This window comes from Nymphaea colorata, chromosome 11 (genome assembly GCF_008831285.2).
Source record: "Nymphaea colorata isolate Beijing-Zhang1983 chromosome 11, ASM883128v2, whole genome shotgun sequence".
Classification (NCBI taxonomy): Eukaryota; Viridiplantae; Streptophyta; class Magnoliopsida; order Nymphaeales; family Nymphaeaceae; genus Nymphaea; species Nymphaea colorata.
In genome coordinates, this window is record NC_045148.1 from 7,437,849 (window position 1) to 7,458,224 (window position 20,376).

The 20,376-nt window shown below is 39.2% G+C and overlaps 1 protein-coding gene across 1 annotated transcript; it reads right to left on the reverse strand.

Moving 5' to 3' along the window:
• Positions 1–899: 899 nt before the first annotated feature.
• Positions 900–5,043, reverse strand: LOC116264411 (serine carboxypeptidase-like 31). The gene is made up of 10 exons (XM_031644608.1): positions 4,752–5,043; positions 4,229–4,336; positions 4,026–4,121; positions 3,733–3,825; positions 3,342–3,424; positions 2,957–3,244; positions 2,411–2,544; positions 2,128–2,223; positions 1,912–2,017; positions 900–1,219 (listed from the first exon to the last, which is right to left on the reverse strand). The coding sequence occupies exons 1-10, from the start codon at positions 5,035–5,037 to the stop codon at positions 1,064–1,066; spliced, it is 1,446 nt and encodes a 481-aa protein (XP_031500468.1). The 5' UTR covers positions 5,038–5,043; the 3' UTR covers positions 900–1,063.
• Positions 5,044–20,376: the final 15,333 nt, after the last annotated feature.

A 20,376-nucleotide genomic window follows, 5' to 3' on the forward strand; every position in this document is an offset into this window, starting at 1 on the left:
AGTTGTTATCTGGTTAGTAATCAAATTTAGATATTGCATAGGTTCTTCTTGTATGATACCTGGTTACAGCAACCTCAACCTGGTTACATGTGAAAACTAAAATTTGAATTCCTACTTTCTTCATTGGTAGTGGCAAACTGCGAACAGATGTGCATCTTTGAGACTTCTTTGATGCTCCGTGTTTGTTATGAGCTTTCATGCATTCTAAATTTGAACCTAAGTCAAAGTCCTATTGAGCAATCCAATTAGTTAGATATGGTAATTATTAGTTGCTATGTTCAATCTATATTAGATTTGCTCTGCTTGAAATCTCTTTATCAAGAGGACACACACACACTCTCTCTCTCTCTCTCCCTCTCTTTCTCTCTCTCTCTCTCTCTCTCTCTCTCTCTCTCTCTCTCACACACACACACACACACACACCTCCTTTTCTTTCTCATTTAATGTTTCTTGCATTCTGAAGACCACTTGGGTAAGGGATAAAAACCAGACCTCTTAACTTCATCTTAAAAAGTGATTTAAACCAAATGTGAGCTTTTTAATTTATTTATAACCTCTAATTTAACATAAATCATGCTTTAGTGCAAGTCATACTTGCAAAAAATAATCAATTTTTATTACTATCAAAATTTTAATGCTATAAGAAAAGTTCATTTTATTACTATTAAAAAAATTACATTATTTAAGTAAGAAAATGAGTTAGTACATGTTTCTCATTAAATCACTCTTAAGATCAAGGTTATATTGCGGAAAATATATTTTATTAATTTTAATAGGTCAGGATTTTGTCTCTTACCCAAGTGGTTTGAGTTTTACCAATTCTATATATATATATATATAGAGTACCCAAGTATGTATACGAAATCTCCATGAAAATGATCATAATACTCATCGGATTACCAGCTTAATAATTTTATTGCTGTTATTTATTACAATATTAGGCGCTGCTCTACAAGATGCAGTCGCATTACTACTTCATGACGCTTATTTCTTTGCACCTGCTGAACAGCATAGGCAATCAATTCCGCCAGATCGTTTTGGGGGCAAAGTACTGACCAGTCGATCAGCTGTTGCTGCGCTGGAGAGGCAGCGATTGACCAGTGATGAAGGATGTGAAGAGAGCCAAAGAGTTGCTCGGTTTAAACATTGGCACTGCGTGGCCGGCTCCTCTAAATGTTACAAACGTCAGCCCTTCGTATTCTTGTAACCAGCCACCCACCTGAAAGTCAGATCAAAATAAGGAGTTTTTTTTTTTTTCTTTTACACATTTCAGGATATATATATATATATATATATATATATATATATATATATATATATATATATATATATATATTACCAATTGAATGGTGGCTATCCATAGTCACCTAGTTCACTCATGAGAACAGTATGATCCACCATGATCGACAGTTAAGAGTAAAAAAATGAAAAAAAGATGTGAACTACTATAAATTATGAAAATGTCAATCACAATTTTCTCTTTGTTTTTCTTTTAACCTTCCATAACAGTAGATTGCATGGCCCCAACGGGTGAGCTGGTAACTCTAGATAGCAAGAGTCACCTTTCAACTTTCGTTTGTATATATATATATATTACGTTAGTTTTGAGCTCTTTTACATTAAAATCTTTTTTCGTCATTAATGACGTACCCAAGTCTCCAAGTTGACTCACTAAGTCATCCTATCAATCGATCTGATCACACCAAGTTCCATTATTGCCAAGAATTTAAGCTAGATAAATCCATCAGATTTTTTTTTAATCACAAACTGGTAATAAAGATACTACATTCAAGAAAAATGCACCTTAAATAATGAGGAAAATCCCCATTAATCGCAAATTATCATAAGTTGGTTCTGATTTTTTCGCACCTCCTCGATTTGATGTAATAACAAGTGTTACAGAGAGTTTACCTGCATCTGATGGTACCATGGCCTCCATGATCCAATCTTAGGCAGCCCAAGAGAATCGATGCTGTACCTTGTTGATAGAACTGGGACCCTTCCATCTGTATCCCCACTGCGTAGAACAAATAGATATTGCATGTTAATTAACTGATTGATAGGAAGCTCCATGAAAAAAAAAATGAAGTTAACAACATCAATGACAGTGGCACAAGTTAGTTTTACCTGTATACCCAAATCTTAAGACCTGCACCTACAAGCTTGCGATATATGGGCAGAACAGAAGGTTTGGAGTCTTTCCAACCATGGAATACACTTGTGCTGCACCCATTATCAAAAATTACTCAAAAAATTAAAAAATAAATTACTCCACTATTTCGAGTAATTTTAATATAAAACCAAGAGAAAAAAGGTTGTTTTTTTTTTAACAAAGAAAAGCTTGACATTGAGAAAAAATAAGGTCAGAAGAGAAGATGAATTAATATTGACAATGGCAAGGATGAACTACTTGCAGATGCTCCAGCCCTTGAGGTTGACGCCATCACTTGCATGGAGGGCTTTCTGGACTTCAGGTCTGTTATAGAAAGCATGGGCATAGTCATCCACACAGGGATCATAATTCCCACCCATCATCCTTGGCATCTGCAAATATATGTATCATTGTTATTGTAGTGATTAAAAAATGAGGCAGCCACTGCAGTTATATTCTAATCAATGACCAAGGAGAGTTCTGCACAGGGATGACACGAGCATCTTGGATACAGGGGTCACAATACCAGGTACCCTTTATTATCTGGAAATTTTACAGTTTTAGGCTTTTTATCAAGAAAATTTCTGAAGAATTACTGGCATAGAAAATGCACAAACCTGCAGTAATAAGAATGAATTTGGATTTCATCAGGTTATGTCTTAATCGATATTTGATATCTTCCAAATAGATCTTTTTTAAACTATGTTTTTTTCAGCACTACACGGAATTTGAAAATCTAGCTTTAAATTGACAATATTTTCAGAAAACTTTCGAGATTTTTTAACTGGATTACTATCTACTAACCATGGTGAATTCCTTCTTGTACACTGGGCCTGTGGTGTAAACTCCAGAGTTAGAACTATTGTTGATGCAGAGGGAAGTGTAGAGACTGTAGATGTCAATCTCTTTATATTGCTGCAGGACCTCTTGCACAGACTTATTGCACTCCTCGTTGCTCCATGTTTTGCTGCTGTTGAAGTCACATGTTTCTTTGATGATACTGTATGTTTCATCTGAGACCACAGCATGGCTCCACGCATAATCCACCATGCCTTGCCAATCCTCTGCATCTGAAGTCTCTGGATTGCCCAACTGATTCCATTTCAAACCAGTACCTTTAGCATCGAAATATCTCAAAAGGAATTTAACAGAAAAATGGAGAGATATCTTCTGTTAAAAAGGAACATACCAAGAATCCCTTAAGGTCAATATATAGAGATGGATCCTTGTTCATTTCATAGATAAGCTCTGCCAATTCTGGAACATACTTCCCTGCAGATACAACCAGTTTCCCACAGTTGTTCTTTCACAGAGGTTTCATGATAAGTTTGAAAAGAATTATTTGGTGATCTATCAAGATTACTTTTCATTTATTTCAAAATGAAAACTAAAGCATAACCATAGAAAGATATTGGAAAACATAAACTGCAGTTATATTCAGCAAGTTGGCCTGGCAGATCTTAATCCTAAAGGTCCACATGCAGGTTCTGACAGAGTTTCATCTGCTTTTACAAGGCTCAAACTGGAAAGTTAAATTACCTCTATATAAATGCATGAGTTACAGGATGTCGAATAAGTACCTGCATAGCTCTCTCCTGCAATGTAGAAGCTGTGATTTCTGTATTCCGGGAATTTCTTGAACCAATTGTGCAGAAATGAGTAAGTGTCATTGGCTGTCGATCACATACGTAATTTCATTAAGAAAAGTAATAAAGAAAAAATTTCGATGACAAACAATCTCTCTCTAACTCTCCCTCTCTCTCATCGAAAAAAGGATAAAGAAAAAGTGTCCATGACAAACGATCTCTCTCTCTCTCTCTCTCTCTCTCTCTCTCTCTCTCTCTCTCGTCAGATGTCTCCCTCTTTTATTTACCAGTAAAGTCATCTCCAAGAAGGTCGTAATCGGACGTCATATTTGAGTATGAAAAGCCAACACCAACTGGCGACTCCAGGAACAATACGTTAGCCTCTGCAACATAACGTCATCAATAGTCAATACTGCTTTAGCAATTTATCCTTTTCTTTTCTCCTCGGTCATTGTCATACCAATTAAAGTATGAAAGTACCGTGTCCCACCTTTGTTCCAAGCATAAGGATTGAGCTCCAAACCATTTCCTCTGGAGTTGACAATGAAAGGGCCAATCTCCTGTGTTGCCCCATACCCCACTGAAGAACAGCCTGGGCCTATACATTGACATGAATAGTACTTTTCAGTTTCTTTTTGATGAACGTCTAGTATTGTGATATTTCATGTCAAATACTTTGCTACAGTATTAACTATTAAGTAGACAATCGGCATATATGAAAATGATTGGTGTCTTTGTATCTTCTATAGGCACTGATCTACACATCATCATTTCTTAGTTCTCATCTATACATACAACAGAAATGTATAACTAGAAAGCAGTTTTTGTATGCCCTGTATTCATAACTACTGAAGTTGACAAGTATATGCATTTGTAGTTCTACCTTAGTTTCCATTGAGGCCAATAATTTGGCACGATTTATATGCTTGATGTCATAACTCTCCATAAAATTTGACAGTTTTCAAGATGTAACTTGATGAAAATGACAGTGCGTAAATCCTGAAGAGCACTACCTCCATTTAGCCATAGCACCAAAGGTTTCTCTCCTTTGGCGCCGGAGGCAGCCTTGAAGAACCAATAGAAGAGCTCCCTCCCATGCTTCTCATCTACAGTCACATAACCTGCATAATGCTGGAAACCTACCTGAGGCTGCCCTGGCAAGTCTACAACCAAGTCCTTGAGACCCTCAGGATTCACTCGTTTCTCTCCTGGATTGAAGGCATGTCTCTTAGCCCCTGCAAGTTGCATACAGCAGCAAGCAACAAAGCAAAGAAACAAAAAGAACAAGGATTGGCACATTTTCTTTTACAAGGGTACCTACCAGCGTACACAAAGGCTCAACTTCCCTCATATTTATACTCTTTAGATGAAGAACAAAGACAAAATCTCGAAAGGTTACGAAAGAATTAAATTGTGAAAGAACCAAGAAAGGAAGAAAGGATTATTAGGTCTAGATGGGTGTGCTCTAGGATTAGATTGGCATCTCAAGACATGTCTAGTGCATTACAGGGATTGAAAAACTTTTTGTATTGACACTAGTGGAGTCTTGATTGTTTATTGTTATTGGATCAGTCCAAACTACCTGCCTTCTTTGCCGTAAAGTTGAATGACATGGATAACTGTTGAAACATGACTGTGATCCCAACTTTCCATGGTAAGCAAAAAATATGTGGAATGGTCTTTTTCCTACTCTGAATGCCATTTTTAGTTTTCCACTTTGGCATCTTCTACTAACTATCAATGTCTTCTGACATCACCCAAGAATTGAAGCGTGAAGTCATTGGTCACCCAAACAATTGCACTTAATGCGAAAGTTTAGAAAACCGGTTTATGTTTTTCTGTTAATGGACAGAAATGCTGAAACTAGTGCAGTCAAGCTTGTGAATACGACTTTCTTTTTCTTGCTCAACAGATAGCTACTAGAATGGCTAATGCTTATCTAATAAGAAAGGTTCATTTCAAAGATGCAATGACTGGAAAAAGTGCACAAGAATTGGAACTTGAATCCGATGGTGGCAGCAAAAAATTGACACTCATGGTCTTATTCTTATGGTGATCATGGCACCTACAAGTCTAGAATGGGTAGGGATAGTGTATTGCTTTGTTGCTGAACTGTGAGGAATGCAACTGAACTGTACAAATGCAACGAAATGATGGAACAAGATATCTCCAAGATATGTCTGCATGGCTGTTGCGACGCATGCATGAAGGTGTGGTGGCTAATGGACTTTATAAAAAGTTGCAGGGTTTGGTGCCATCTTATCATGAGCTGAGGATTGGGCATTGGGGATTGAATTGAACCATCACCAATTTTTGATTTACTTCAGTGGATGCTTTTCAGGCAGTACAGAAACAGTGAATTATCTCATTATGTTTTTTTTGTTTTTTTCTTCTTTTTCTCTTTTGGAAAATATTAGCACGTTTTTCAGTATTACAGTTCCTAGAGCAGAACTGCTGATATAAAACTTCCTGCCGGAATGCCTACAATCAGTGTCCAACTTATTAGAGAGGAAAAGATAGGGAAACAAAGGAAAGATATTCTCTTCAGCTTGTTTTAACTGTTCTAATTAGCATTTTACATTTTTTTGTGGTGCTACTGAAGATTGCACTCGCTGAAACTGAGACAGCTGGAGCCAAAGAATTCCAAGTACTTGCACTCTGTTCAATCGAGTCAATCAGCTAACCAATCCATATAACTGAACAAATTTCTTAATGAAAAGGTCAGCGTATGAATGTATGTGCATCAGACTGTGCCACAAGTTAGATAATTTCATTTTGTGGAGTAAAGGGGCATAGAAGAGCTTCTTATATTCCATGTATGCAGTGACTTCTCACTCAGAAGACTAGAAGAGAGCCTTCCTGACTGTTTTTCTCTCCACTTTTAACTGTAGATGTTCCTTGAGCGGCTATGGCTCTTGTCCCTAAGCTATCATGATATGCGGGCTATATATATTCAAGGAGCCACGGAAGTTGATTGTGGTATGCAACTGGCAGTCAAGCACTTCTTCGTGGGTACATGGCCAAAAAGAAAAGCAAACTTATAACTATTTAGACCACCATTGTAGTGATCACCGTCCAGCTTTTAAGGTGTGTTTTATAGTGATCACCGTCCAGTTCTTAAGGTGTGTTTTGTGTGTGGTTAATGTATATTTATATGTATATTTTTGTTGACACCCCACCCCCCCCCCCTTAAAATCTGGACGATGCTCACTGCAATGGTGGCCTAAATAATTACTTTGTTTTATATAAAGGCAGAGAGAGAGAGAGAGAGAGAGAGACAGCCCTTAAACGTTTCATTCAACAAACTAAACTCAGAAACGGTTTAAGGGAATCACAATTACAGCATGCTAAAATTCCTCAGCAGAGAAACTGACTAAGTTCTGAAAGTGTCAGCTCGCACTTCTGAAACCAAAAAATCACATGTTTAAATAGCACCCATGTTCAAGATGTCATTTATATGAGTCCATGCCATCCACCAAGTTGCGTAATAGTGGAAAAAATTAGATATGGTAAGTAAGCCTGCACAACAAGCCGAGCAACTCGAGCTCGGAAGCTTGTCTCAAGCTCAAGCTTGAGCCAGCTCTTTACTAAACGAGTCGAACTCAAGCTTCAAATGAGTTTGAAGCTCGATAGTTAAGATTTGAGTTGCATGAACTCTACTCAATTAAGTCAACTCGGCTTGCAGCTACGATTTTGTGTTTACCGACATTCCCCAAACACTTTCATTGTTTTCCAGTGAATATGCTTCTTCTTCCGTCTTCTCGGTTCATTTGTTACTTCAAGCAGAAAAGGACGGGGAATCGTTTCCTTCAGCATGACCTCAAATCGTCATCCTTCTCCTCCCGACTCTCCTCACAGACGTGAGTCTGTGATCGATGCGAGGAAAGGGATCATTGAATATCATCAAGTCTCTTGGTCACTTTGGCCTTCAGAAAAAACCATAGTCTTTGATGAAGTTTAAGATGTATAAACTTTTTTGAGACTCCTTTCGTATCATGTTCAAGAACCACGTACTTTTCTTCATTTTTGTTTCACTTTCAAAAACTGATTTCATCAAAAATAATATTTCATAGAATAATAAGCTTCTTTGTATCATGATTATATAACTGAAACCCTTTGTAACCTCAGAACATCCAATAAATGTACTCAAATTAAGGTGTTCTCATTTGAATTAATTATATAACTAATATTTTATTGTTCTCATTTGAATTAATTAAATTAAACATAAGAAATGCACTCAAAGGCATATTAATTATGTACGTTGGATTTGCTTTTCCACCAAACCCAATAAGGTGTTTGATTGATATTGTCTTAGTTAATGAGATGCCGCAAAGATGAATTAGAGTAGCCACTGTTCAACCTAAAAATAATTTGAAAGTTGACCCTGACTCAACATACTTCGAGAACAATTGGTTAGTTCTTTCTTTTTATGACTCCATTTTGTTCTATAGTCTTCCTTACTATAAATTAGTTATGAATGACATTTTGCTTTCAAAAAAATTTCAAACCCATTAGATAATTGTCTAATGGTACACCCACCATATTTCTTTTGCAAATGCTTTACACTCTTGGAATTTGTGATCAATTGCATTAGATTTGTAAGAAATAAAATAAAGTCAACTCATGCGTGTGAAGTCATATGTAAATGAAAAAACGTATCTAATATTTTCAAAAGTGAGGTCCTCTTGAGACCATAAACATCAACATAAACTAACTTACGAGGTTTTTGGTTTCTATGTTTTTCCAAAAGAAAATGGCAATTTATATTGTTTCTTATAAATATAAGCTTCACAAACTTTGCTTTCAAAATCAATGTACAAAAGAAAAGCTAAACATCAATTTTCTTCTAATTGATAACTTTAAGGTATCAAAGTGCAAATGACCCTAATTATGATCGTAACCAAAGTTTGGACTCCTCATCAGCATTAGCAGTTAATGAATAGTAACTTAAACCAGATAAATCAAGAAGAAACATTATATTTTGCACCATGTTTGATTTAGTAAGAAGTAGCCCATTTTGTTTCTTGCTAATTTTGCATATAATATCATTATCTAAGGTATCTAAGCATCCAGTTTATTTTCAGTAACACACTAAGCAAATTATGAACTAATCCCAGGACACAATAAACATCATGAACCAATTGTGCCATTCCTGACTTTAACCTTTATCTTCATTGCCCATGTTCCTTTTAAACTTTTCTTGGTTGCTATTTCCAAGCCATACATGCCGTTGTATTGTTTTATATTTATTGATATCATTGTCTTTAATCCAAACACGCAATTTGGTTAAATATGACACAGCTAAGAAAGTTCAATTCTTTTCAAAGTTGTAACAAGCAGCTAATTTAAACAACACATAAACTCATTAAAGAGAGTAATAGAATTATACATGGAGTCTTTTTGCAATTGGTCGAGCTTAAGCTAGTTCAAGTCTAGCTTAGTTAGTTTAATGTTCGATCTCAAAATTTGAGCTCAAGCTCGACTCGTTTATCATAGTAGTTATGTTTAATCTGGTCAAGTCAACATTGGGTACTGCTACTGAAAAAATAAGTCTAGTGACAAATGGAAATGAACTACAAATCAATTCCAAGGATGGTGCAAGAAACACACCTCGTGGACCTGAAGCAAACATGGGTGTGGCGTGTTGCGTCTTCAATGCAACTCTAATGACATAGGGATGTTGCTAGCTACTTGGTGCAAGAAAGCAGCAATGGAGGAGTCATGACATTAGCTAACAATGGCAGTCTTCAAGTTGATGTTGGGGATGAAAGCAGGGGTGGAGGTTTTAGCGGATTTGTAATGGGTATATGATATTCATTTGAAGCTGAGTCAGAATCCATGCAATTGAATATTTACTTAAAACTGAATACAAATACAATTAGATGTCATTTCTTAAATCTAAATCTGATTTGATTGCTTAACTGGAGTCATTTTTTTATCTATATCTGACTCTTGTTAAGCATTCCAGTACGATATCTAATCCTACTCTCATGCTACATGTTAAAAACCATATATTTACGGCCTTAAAACATAACCTAAGTTATTTGGTGCAATCAAAGGTGAGTAAGCTGTAGAAGTCAGTTGTCATACAAGCCACCCTAATCTCACTCTAATTTACATGTCTCTGCCTTGGCAACCCAAAGATATGATCAGAATTATATGACGTCCAGAATGATTATCTGAAATAAAGTTAAGTACTAGGCAGTTATAGTAGAACCCAGTACTTAAGAGTACTATCTCTGGTCAAAACAAAGCCATATCTAGTGGCGTCCACAATAATTAGTGGGACCAAATTCTCATTATGAGTTTTGATATCTCTTTTGGAAGGTGTTTTGATGCCGCTTTTGAAACTAAGCAAAAGAACCAACCTACTTTCTACTGTAATAAAAGAATATTAGTCAAAGTGCGTTATTAGGTGTCTAATGAAAGCTGCATTACTACTAATAATAACTTTCGGGTGAACAAGATGTTAACAATCCACCACCGGAAAGAGGTCCCTATTCCCCTTGTTTCTGGGGTCCTACACTGCATGAGCGTTAATGATGGCAATGATGCACCCTTTCAGTTCGTAATAAAGTCAGCCAAATCAATCTTCATCCACGAATGTGTTTACAACGATCAAGGATAAGCAACAACAACATAATATTTACATAGACAATAGCAAGTTGTATGTCTATTATTAAATCAATCAACAAAATCTTCATTAATTACTGTATATCGTGCCCTACCACTTAGTTAGTAAGTAGATACATACGTCCATAGTAATGAAGCATGTCTCTTTACAAGCGCTTAGCACGACCAGCTACTGTTTCTTTACAAGCGCTTAGCACGACCAGCTAGGTCATGTTCGTTGAAGCTAGGGAATTCAAACTTGATTTTGGAAATTTATGCTGTCCAGTTATTGGTTAGGAATTTGCCTAAACCCACTTGCAACCCGATTGGTCGATTGTTTTTCCTTTCCATAGTGCGGTTCAGATCAAGTGACCAATGCGCCGCAAACTTACTTTAGTCACTTCAAGTTTTCAAGACGGGGAAGATAAACGGTTTGCTTTTTAAATTTCAATGGTCGCTTGACGAACCTTTCGCTTCTGTAGGATTTGATTAAAACCAAACCAACGTTCGCCTATACATGCTGATCTAAGTTCGTTTTTGACCTACAAGTTAGAGAGAGAGAGAGAGAGAGAGAGAGAGGGAGAAATTTGGTAGCTCTCTCTTTGATTTGTTGAATTGGTGGGGAGACATTTGATCGTGAAAGTGACACCTCCCTCTAGGGCTGGGTAAACGAGTAGTAGACCTGCCCGGCTCTCATGATCATGAAGATTGTCCACCACGAATGGAAAAATGTTCTAGATGGATCATGGACGACTTGAAAAGGGCACCACAGGCTTTGCTTTTATCTTTAAGAGTTGAACAAAAAGAGCTCGGTTAGAATATTTTCCACATTCTGGTAGAATTAATGTTGAATAGCATACCGTAAATATACATCTTACTAGAGCATGCACCAGAGCATTTCAAGTCGGCTAAGCTCGACAGCATGCACCAAACTTGAACCGCCGCTCCTCTTTTTTTATGGCAAAATGAATGTTTCTAGTTTGGGATGTGAACATATCGAAATTAGCTTTACTTTTGACTGTATCTGTTTTTTTTTTTTGATATTCATGTATTTAGATTCAAATTCATATGTCTGAATCTGAATCTGAAGTCTGATTCCATAATTTGAATCCAAACCGAATGTTATTTTTACATTCATATCTGAATCTAAATCCAAAATTGGAACCTGGCTGATTTTCACAATGCAAGGGTATTGGATGTAGGATGTTTATTTAAAACTAATTTGAATCAAATCTGAATGTTATTTTTACATTCGTATCTGAATCTAAGTCCGAATTTGAAACCAAAACTAGCTGATTTTCACAATGCAAGAGTATTAGATATAGAATATTATTTAAAACTATCTATGGGATATTCATGTATATTCGAATCCAAATCCAATTCGATTTCTTAATCAGATATTAAAATTTTTTCTGTATTCAATTTTTTCAGAAGGGTTCGGTTTGGATATTGGATCTAAATTGGACACATCCTTAGCGGTGATTATTTTCACCGGTATAGAACACATAAGGTAAACATTCCTTTCAGTATCCACATCAATAACCCAATGAAAGAAGTCAAATAAATAAAGCTTGTAGTGAGTTTGTATGCAACATTTACAAAATTTGTGATGCAATACGGCTTATACTAAAACATACGGTTAAATATATATAAGCATGCATCATGTACAAAGTTTATGATAAAGAATGCAATATGACATATAATATAGGTATATTAAGTTATTAGTAGCACTCAAAGGGAAAATGAAGAATTTTCTAGTGGTTTTGCAGGATAGCTGTCTAGCTGGATCCATTTGACTACTCTTTATCTCATCCCTTATGTTCTGAGAGAGGCTGCTTCATTTAACAATCTTAAAGAGAAAATAAAACCAGAAAATAAATTGCCATATCATGAGCAATAGACTTTGCTTGATTCATGATCTTTCCTTCTCTTTTCCAGATGTGATGCAAATTAATAGTCGTTCTTTATCAAATAGATTATTTAGTCTTTGGTGATAGGCTGAACTAACTCCCTTTTATTATTTGATTTTTGGTTTGAATGATTCTCAAATATTAGAGTTCTTGAGTTGCTCCTTCGATCTTCAACAATTTCAAGTCTATCGATCTCCCCAAGATTGAGCTTGTTTCTTAAATAGGTAAAATTTGATCTTGCTAAAGGCTTAGGGAAAAGTGTTAGTTGGCTGAGTTTGAGACATAACAAAACTCACATTAGATATTGCTCGACTGGCCACCTGCTCTATCTCCAATATGCTTTGTACCAGCATTCATGGAAAACGCGATTGACGATCAAATATATATGTTTGGCTAGTCCATGAGAGGTCCGAAGACTCTAAACCACCATTTCCCTTTTACCCCTGGGGTTCAGGGCCGCTTCAGGACTTGGGTGGTTGGCGGAACACCTGCCAACCGGGGTGCAGTGTATCTATCACTTGCAGTTTAGATGAATAGTGCCCATGGGAATCGAACTGACAACCGAGTTTTTACCGACCTGTCAACCTGACCAACCAGGTTACGTCACAATATTTCTAGAATGAAGGAGCCACTCTTACTTCCTGGAGGTCTAGAATACAATCCAAAAAAAAGTATATCCTAGTGATAATAGAGCCATTTTAAATCTTTGTGGCGTTCATCCTATTATGCATTTAAGCGTGATAAATGAGTTACAAATAATTTCAACCCATAATTCAACATTCTGTTAAGATGCATGCCTTATTATGTTTTATATGGTCCTAATGTTCCTCACTAGGCTGGCGCATGAATTAACATGCCTTACTAACGTAAAGAGCTACATCAAGTTGAGTTAATATAATAATGCAAGGCAGTAACAAAGTTTGATTATTTTCTTCATATTTGGTCAAAACAATAATATCTAACTCCAAATCTTGCTAGTGACTTATATTGTGCCATATTTGTTTTGGGCAGCAGTTCATAGAAATACTATTTTTGGGTCCGAGCAGCACCTTGTTTATGTAAATAATTAGACCAGTATTCTCCTATTCCTAATAAAAAAGGATTAATTGATATTAAATATTTGGTAGATAATATCTTTCCAAATTATTAGTCAACAAGTTTGCGAACACAAACCTCGCTTCTTTCTCCCTAAAGTAGTGGAAATGAATTTTTTTCCTTTCATTCAAAATTTGGTTTGTATTTGATGAGCCGGATAAAATTTTTTCAGATACTTTTTCTAGTTTTTGATGGGCATTCAAAAATTTTCTAGTTTTTAATGGCAAAATTGTGCCGTATATTTAACAACAAAAATATGTACTCCCCACTGGCGTATACCCAGAAAAAGAATTTGGCTTGAATAAAGGAAAATAATTTTAAAAAATACAAAATGGGAGGCATGGTTATGGCATTTTCTGGACCAATATTGATCAAGAAAATAATACCCCAGCTTATAAAAATAACATATGCTTGTCTTCTATCCTGAATGTGGACAAACTTTTAAAGATTGAGGCTTGTGTGGGCAATTGTCATACACAGACAAAAAAGATTTTTAATATAAATATTCATATTTTAAAATAATTTTTCTCATTTACAAATTGAATTTCCTTAAAAATTTAAAAATTTTTAAATTTTTGTAGTATGCATAAGTATGTGGTAGAACTGACTTTACAACCAAGAGCTGAGGGAGATTTTTTTTTTTTGTAAGACACTAAATAGATAGATAACAAATTTTTAAATGTCTGTGAGACAATGACTTCAGTGTCATGAAACTGCTTTATATAATGGAACCTAGGTTCACCCAGGTCCGACCATTAAAGTAAGCTTTCATAAAGTGGGCTACGTGGGACATACACCCCACGTATTTCTTCCTCTACTGACAATAAACGATAAAATTGATCTTAAATTTGGACTATTGTTCCGGACAATGGCTGCGTGGGGGTTAGGCCCCCTACCTTTTATTGCAAACAAAATAAGGTGATATGTACAACAAAAATGGGTTCCCACAGAACCTCAACTCAAGTAAGTTTTTCGTTAAATGGATCCCACATGTTGTCATGGGAAATCCATTTTCTATACAAACCATTGGCCGGAATAATAGACAAAAGGTGATTAGCTTCAGCAATCGGCCATTCGTTGCAAATGGACAGCCTATATAGATAGTTGTTACTCCTCAGAAAATGACCAGTAGTATCTGTGTGTTGCTCAAAGGTGTTGCGTAAGTGCTGCTTCCAATCTCCATCGTTGGCCCGCAGGTAAATGCGTCCGAAGTTATCTTCAATGTTTGCCAAGTGACCAATGCATTCTAATAGAACCTCTGTCTCGCGCCACCCTGTGGTGTTCCCGAACCAGCAAGCCAAGCCAAACCGGAAACCACCAGATACGTCTCTAATGAGACCTGCCACTCCTCTTTTGTTGTCCTTGCACCACGAAGAGATGCTGATATCGACCCATCTATCTTCATACATGACGCCATTGCTCCAAGGGATCCCAGAGCGAAGCCAGTTACAAACTTTGTTATGCTCGGTTCCTTTCCAATGAGAATTCCACCAGTACTCGCTGCAGTGCATCCAAAATTGTGTTGCCAAACTGCCAATGGGGAGATCTCCTTTATGCTTAGTGTGATTACGAGTTTTCCAAAGGAACCAAATCGCCATATGGAAACTATCTTTCCAACATTTGTCAAAGTTTTTTTCTTTGAAACCTTTCTTATGCCACCAAACAAGACCTTGCATGATATTATTGGGACTCCTATACCATTGTTTGGCCCTCCCAAATTTATCAAAGGTGTAATTCCAGATAGACCGAGCTCCTTTGCAGGTGAAAAACACATGCTTGAGGTCTTCGATCTCTTGCTTGCAGACAGAGCACCTCGAAGCGAGAGAATGGCCCTGATTTTGGACATAACTATCAGTGGGAAGACGACCTGATACACCTAGATAGACCGTCCAGGTGGCTCTTGGGGGTCTTCTCCCGTTCCAAACGAGCATATTATCATTGTTTTTTGTACCATTTTTCCTAATCCTTTGCCAAATTTCATGCCGATTGAGATCCTTATGATCGCCATATCTCCATACCAGGACATCTTGCTGCTCATCATGAAGACTAGGACAGTTAAATGGAATGTTTAAGCTAGCAAGGAAGTGAGTAATGTGATCCCCATTCTCTTCCATGATGTCTTTGACTGTGCTCCCAATCGTGTCGCGGACCAGATGTAAATGGGTAGGGGAATTTTGTCAATCATTCGGTCTGCTCCCCACTGGTCTGTCCAGAATTTGACCATCTTGCCATTGCCAATCTTCCAGCAGACATCTCCTTTGATCTTATTCCATGCCTGCAAGGCTCTACGCCAAGCTTTGGACACTCTTTTGCCCCTTATACTATTGTCGTTCAGGCCTTTGCGCTCATAGTAACGACCTCTAACAAGCTCTGCCCAAGGGGAGGATTGCTGAGACATGCGATACACTAGGTATGCCAAATTAGCCTGATTGGTTTCACTAAGGTCTCTGAGCCCTACACCTCCCTCTATCTTGGGCAGACATAAGGTGGCCCATTTAATGCGATGGTGGTTTTTGTGATCCGTAGAAACACCCCATAGGAACTCGGCTGCCATTTTGTTGAGCAGTTTGCAAGTCGTGGCAGGGAGTTTGATCACCAGGCTCCAGTATGCAGGCACCATAGAAAGAACATGCTTTATAAGGCTGAGTCTGCCAGCAAATGAGAGACATTTTTGTTTCCAAAGAGAAAGCTTCTGAGATGAGCGAAGAACTAAATGCCTGCATTGCTCCTCTGTCACGTCGATCGCTTGGAGGGGTATGCCTAGATACTTAGAGGGAAGACTTCCTTTACGCCAACCTAATTCCTGCTCTATCTGAGTTTGAACCCCGCTATCCAGATTGAAATAGAGGACAGAGCTTTTGTCATTATTAATGACAAGGCCAGAACGAGAGGAGAAGTCATCAAGACACGCTTTCAAGTTCCGAAAGTTTTTAAGTCTTCCTTGAATAAAGAAAATGATGTCGTCTGCATATAAGGTGGAAAGAGGTGGGGGGTTATCAGCCCCCATAGCAGGGATCCTAATTTGATTGTTATTGACATGAGCTTGAAAGCTGCGCGTGAGCATTTCCATCATAGTGATAAAAGATAGGGGGACAACGGATCCCCTTGCCTGAGCCCTCTCTTGTTATCAAACCACGTGCCTTCCATCCCATTGATGAGAAGAGCCGATTTAACTGTGGTCACAATGATCATAATTTTCTTTATCCACAAATCATGAAATCCTAGGTAACGCAAGGTGGCCTGCAAGAACTCCCAATTCACTCTGTCATAGGCCTTACTTAAATCAATTTTTACACAAGCTGCTTGCTTCCTGCTGTTTTGGAAAATGTGAACAATTTCCTGGCTAAGCAGAATGCTATCTTGGATGCACCTCCCTGGGAGGAAGGCATTTTGATTCTTGGATATAATCCTGTTCAAAATTGGCCTCATACGTTTGACCATGATCCTGGTGATAAATTTCAAAATGCTGGTGCAAAGAGAGATAGGACGAAATTTCTCCACCTGCGTCGCACCTTGCTCCTTAGGCAGAAGAACAATGTGAGTCTTATTAATTGATTTCACAAGTCTGCTGGTATTGAAAAAACCACGAATAGCCCCCCCCACCGCTTCATGCACTACGCTCCAATTCGCTTGGAAGAAACTGTTGCCAAACCCATTTGGACCAGGCGCAGAGTCCCTATCAGCCTCCATAACGGCCCACTTGATTTCAGTGTCAGTGATAGGTTTAAGAAGTTCATCATTTTCCTCAGGTGTCACCGTAGGACCAGGCGCGAGAATTTGAGGTAAGCGACCTGAGCCATGCGTGGTTCCTAATAACGTAACAAAAAACTCGGTACAGGCGATGAAGATATCATGACTGTCCGTTGCAAGCCGACCCTCATAAGAAATAGTCTCAATCTTGTTACGACGCCTCCTACCATTGGCAATCCCCTGAAAGAATTTGGTGTTCATGTCTCCGTCCCTCAACCATTTAATTCTAGACTTTTGACGCCAAAGACGTTCTTCTAGCCAAAGAAGTCTGGATAGATCATGCTTAAGTCTGTTTTCTTCTTCAATCGCCTCACGCATGCCACACTCACTATGCGTTTGAATGCACTTGATTTTGGATTTTGTCGCCATAATTTGGTTAGGGAGATTATTGACTTCACCCCTGCACCAAATCTTAAGCTTGTCCCTGGTGGCCTCCAGTTTATGAATGAGCTTGATCATGCGGCAGCCCCTTGTGTCTACTGCCCAGGCAGAACAGACCAGATCACTATACCCTGTCATGTCCTGCCAATACTGAAAGTGACGAAAAGGTGTGCGACCCCAAGTACTGTACCTGCGTTTAGATATATGGAGCAAAATGGAATTGTGATCAGAGATGGTCCTCGGCAGCACTTCCAGTTGGAGAGTTAGGACAGGATCATCCAACCAATCCTGGGAGACATAACACCTATCAATCTTTGACATGACATTCTCTTGTCCCAGACGGTTGTTAGTCCAAGTGAATTTCATGTCAGAGCAGGATATTTCAGATAATGCCGAGTGAGAAACAAAATTGGATAGTGCGATACAGGCTTGTAAAGCCGGTGCCCTCCCCGTTTTTTCATCACTGTTAGAAACAGCATTGAAATCGCCCAAACAAATAACCGGCATGCTCCAGTGATTCACTACAGCGCAAAGGTTCAAGAATAATTCCTTTCTGATTCTAAAATCAGTATGCATATAAACCCCGATGACCACAAAGTGCAAACCAGATTGACTGTTGGATAAATGTAAAACGATCCAATGAGGATGAGCATACCAGTTTTGGAGGGATACCTCATGAGGGTCCCATAAAGCGATGATGCGAGCCCACGGGCCTGTCATATGAATGTTGGAGACAAGTTGCATCTCTGGAACCTTGTAACGGAACTTCTGAAGTTGATCCATGTTAAGTTTGGAATCAATAGCAAAAGCAATGGTGGTGTTCATATTCCTGAGAGTCCGTAAGAACTCGTGTTGAGCTGGAGGAGCCGCCAGCCCACGGACATTCCAGGCAAGAATATTCATGAGCAAAGGTTTCCGAGCCCCCTCCCTTCTCGGCTACCCATTAGGTCTTTGGAGGTACCATCCTCATTATCATCTTCCATGGCCTCTGTCGATGCCTTGGCCACTGCTTTTCCAACGTCCATATCGTCTGGAGGGAGGCCATCCTCGAGCACTGGTGTGGCCTCCACCATAGTAGGGTCAATTTTTTCCTTTATGCACCCTCCCATCTTCGCCTTTCTATCGATCTCTTTGGGTGAGCTATTTCGCTTTTTAGTGCCATTCACCTCCCTATGCTTAAGTGGTCGTTTCTTCACTTTCTCTAACATGCGGGTATTGTTGGACTCTAGCGGGAGGTTTGTACCTGTTGTTGTTGTTGCAGAAAACACTATGTGTTTTGGGGTGCTTGGGGTTGTCCCTGATGACTCCGAGGCAGCATGTGGGGCTTGCACACCTTCAACGCCTTGCTGGGTGGGAGGAGTAGCCGGAGTAGCCTTCCCCTTCGCTTCTGTGTTGTTCATACCCCGCTCACCAAGACGTTTGGCAGTGCTTTCTCCATCTATTTTTGTCTCTGGCAAAGACGTAAGAGCTTGGAATCTGTTTTGTTTTAAAGGATCCTCTTTATCCTTATTGAAAGGGGCACGTCTTCTGGGTGTTTTAACCAATTGCCACCCAGTGGGGGCGATCTTCTCCCCTTCCGTGGTTGCCACCCTCACAATGCAGGAACCTTCAAAATGAGCTGTGGACCCACATTTTGTGCAGTACTTAACCTTCGTTTCATATTCTATGGTTTGAACGAAGATCTTTCCCCCTGAAATCTCCATCTCGATCTCTGGGATGGGGCTGAACCCTAATGGTATTTCAATCTTTATGCGAGCAAAGCCAAAACGATGAAGATGCCTGGTGTAGTCATCTGCTTCCACGAATGAGCCTCCTATTAACTCTGCGATGTCAGTGAAAATGCGAGGATTCCACCATTCTACGGGTAGATCTGGCAGTCTAATCCATATTCGTACTCGATTAGAACTCTCTATCCTCATGGGCATACCAGGGTGCCATTGATTAGCTATAAGAAGTCTCCCACCTACATACCATCTACCGGGAGACAAGATGAATTTAAGATCAGATTCAGAGGAGGTTCGAAGGAGAAACATACCTTTGCCTACAGATGTAAACCGCAGATCAGCAACGGCCTGCCATAAGTTTTTGAGGCTAGCGAAGATGTAGTTGTAGTCGAGACGACCTTTTCCAGCACCACCCGCAAGAGTAGCAATGGCACTATACTGGAAGGGCTTACACAAGCGTTCATAAGATTGTTGTGTTATAGTCAGTCGCTTCTTCCCTGATATCTCTGTCTTCTCTAGCGGAGGTAGGCTCATCTCTGTTTCAACCCTCCCTCCATCGACTATGGACGCCCAAGACTTACTGTGGGGGTTAGTCGCTGACGGCAGCTGCACACCCTTGCTAGCTCGCTCTGCGCATCGACCCAAAACCATGGGTTCTCCACTACCGGTGAGAGCCACCGTTTCCCCTCTGTTGGCAGACTCTGCACCTCCTTCTACTATCATCCGTTCTCCACTCCCGTCTGATCCCACCATGTTCTCCACCATCATCCGATGCCCCAGATGGGCCAGAGGCGCATCCATGCCAGTTGCTGCCTCTTCCTCAATCGCAGAAGCTCCAATGCCCATGTTCCCCATCATGTGATGATGCCCCTGATGGACCATGTTCTGCACCATCATCTGGTGCCCCCGATCGATGCCAGCTGCTACCCCATCGATGCCAGTGGCTGCCTCTTCCTCAATCGCAGAAACTCCCATGTCCATGTTCTCCACCATGTGATGCTGCCCCTGATGGGCCATGTTCTCCACCATGATCGGATGCCTCTGATGGGCCAGAGGCCCACCGAGGTCAGCTGCTGCCTCTTCCACAATGGCGAGAGTTCCTATGCCCTAGGAGAGAGAGGGTCATCGACCTTTGGACTATTGTTAAATAACTAAAAACATAAAAG

Coding starts and splice junctions, on each gene's coding strand:
- LOC116264411 (XM_031644608.1), bottom strand. CDS start 5,037: ATGTGCCAATCCTTGTTCTTTTTGTTTCTTTGCTTTGTTGCTTGCTGC. Junction 4,337..4,751: donor GGTGCTATGGCTAAATGGAG/GTAGTGCTCTTC, acceptor GTCAATGTATAG/GCCCAGGCTGTTCTTCAGTG. Junction 2,018..2,127: donor CTTAAGATTTGGGTATACAG/GTAAAACTAACT, acceptor TGTTCTACGCAG/TGGGGATACAGATGGAAGGG.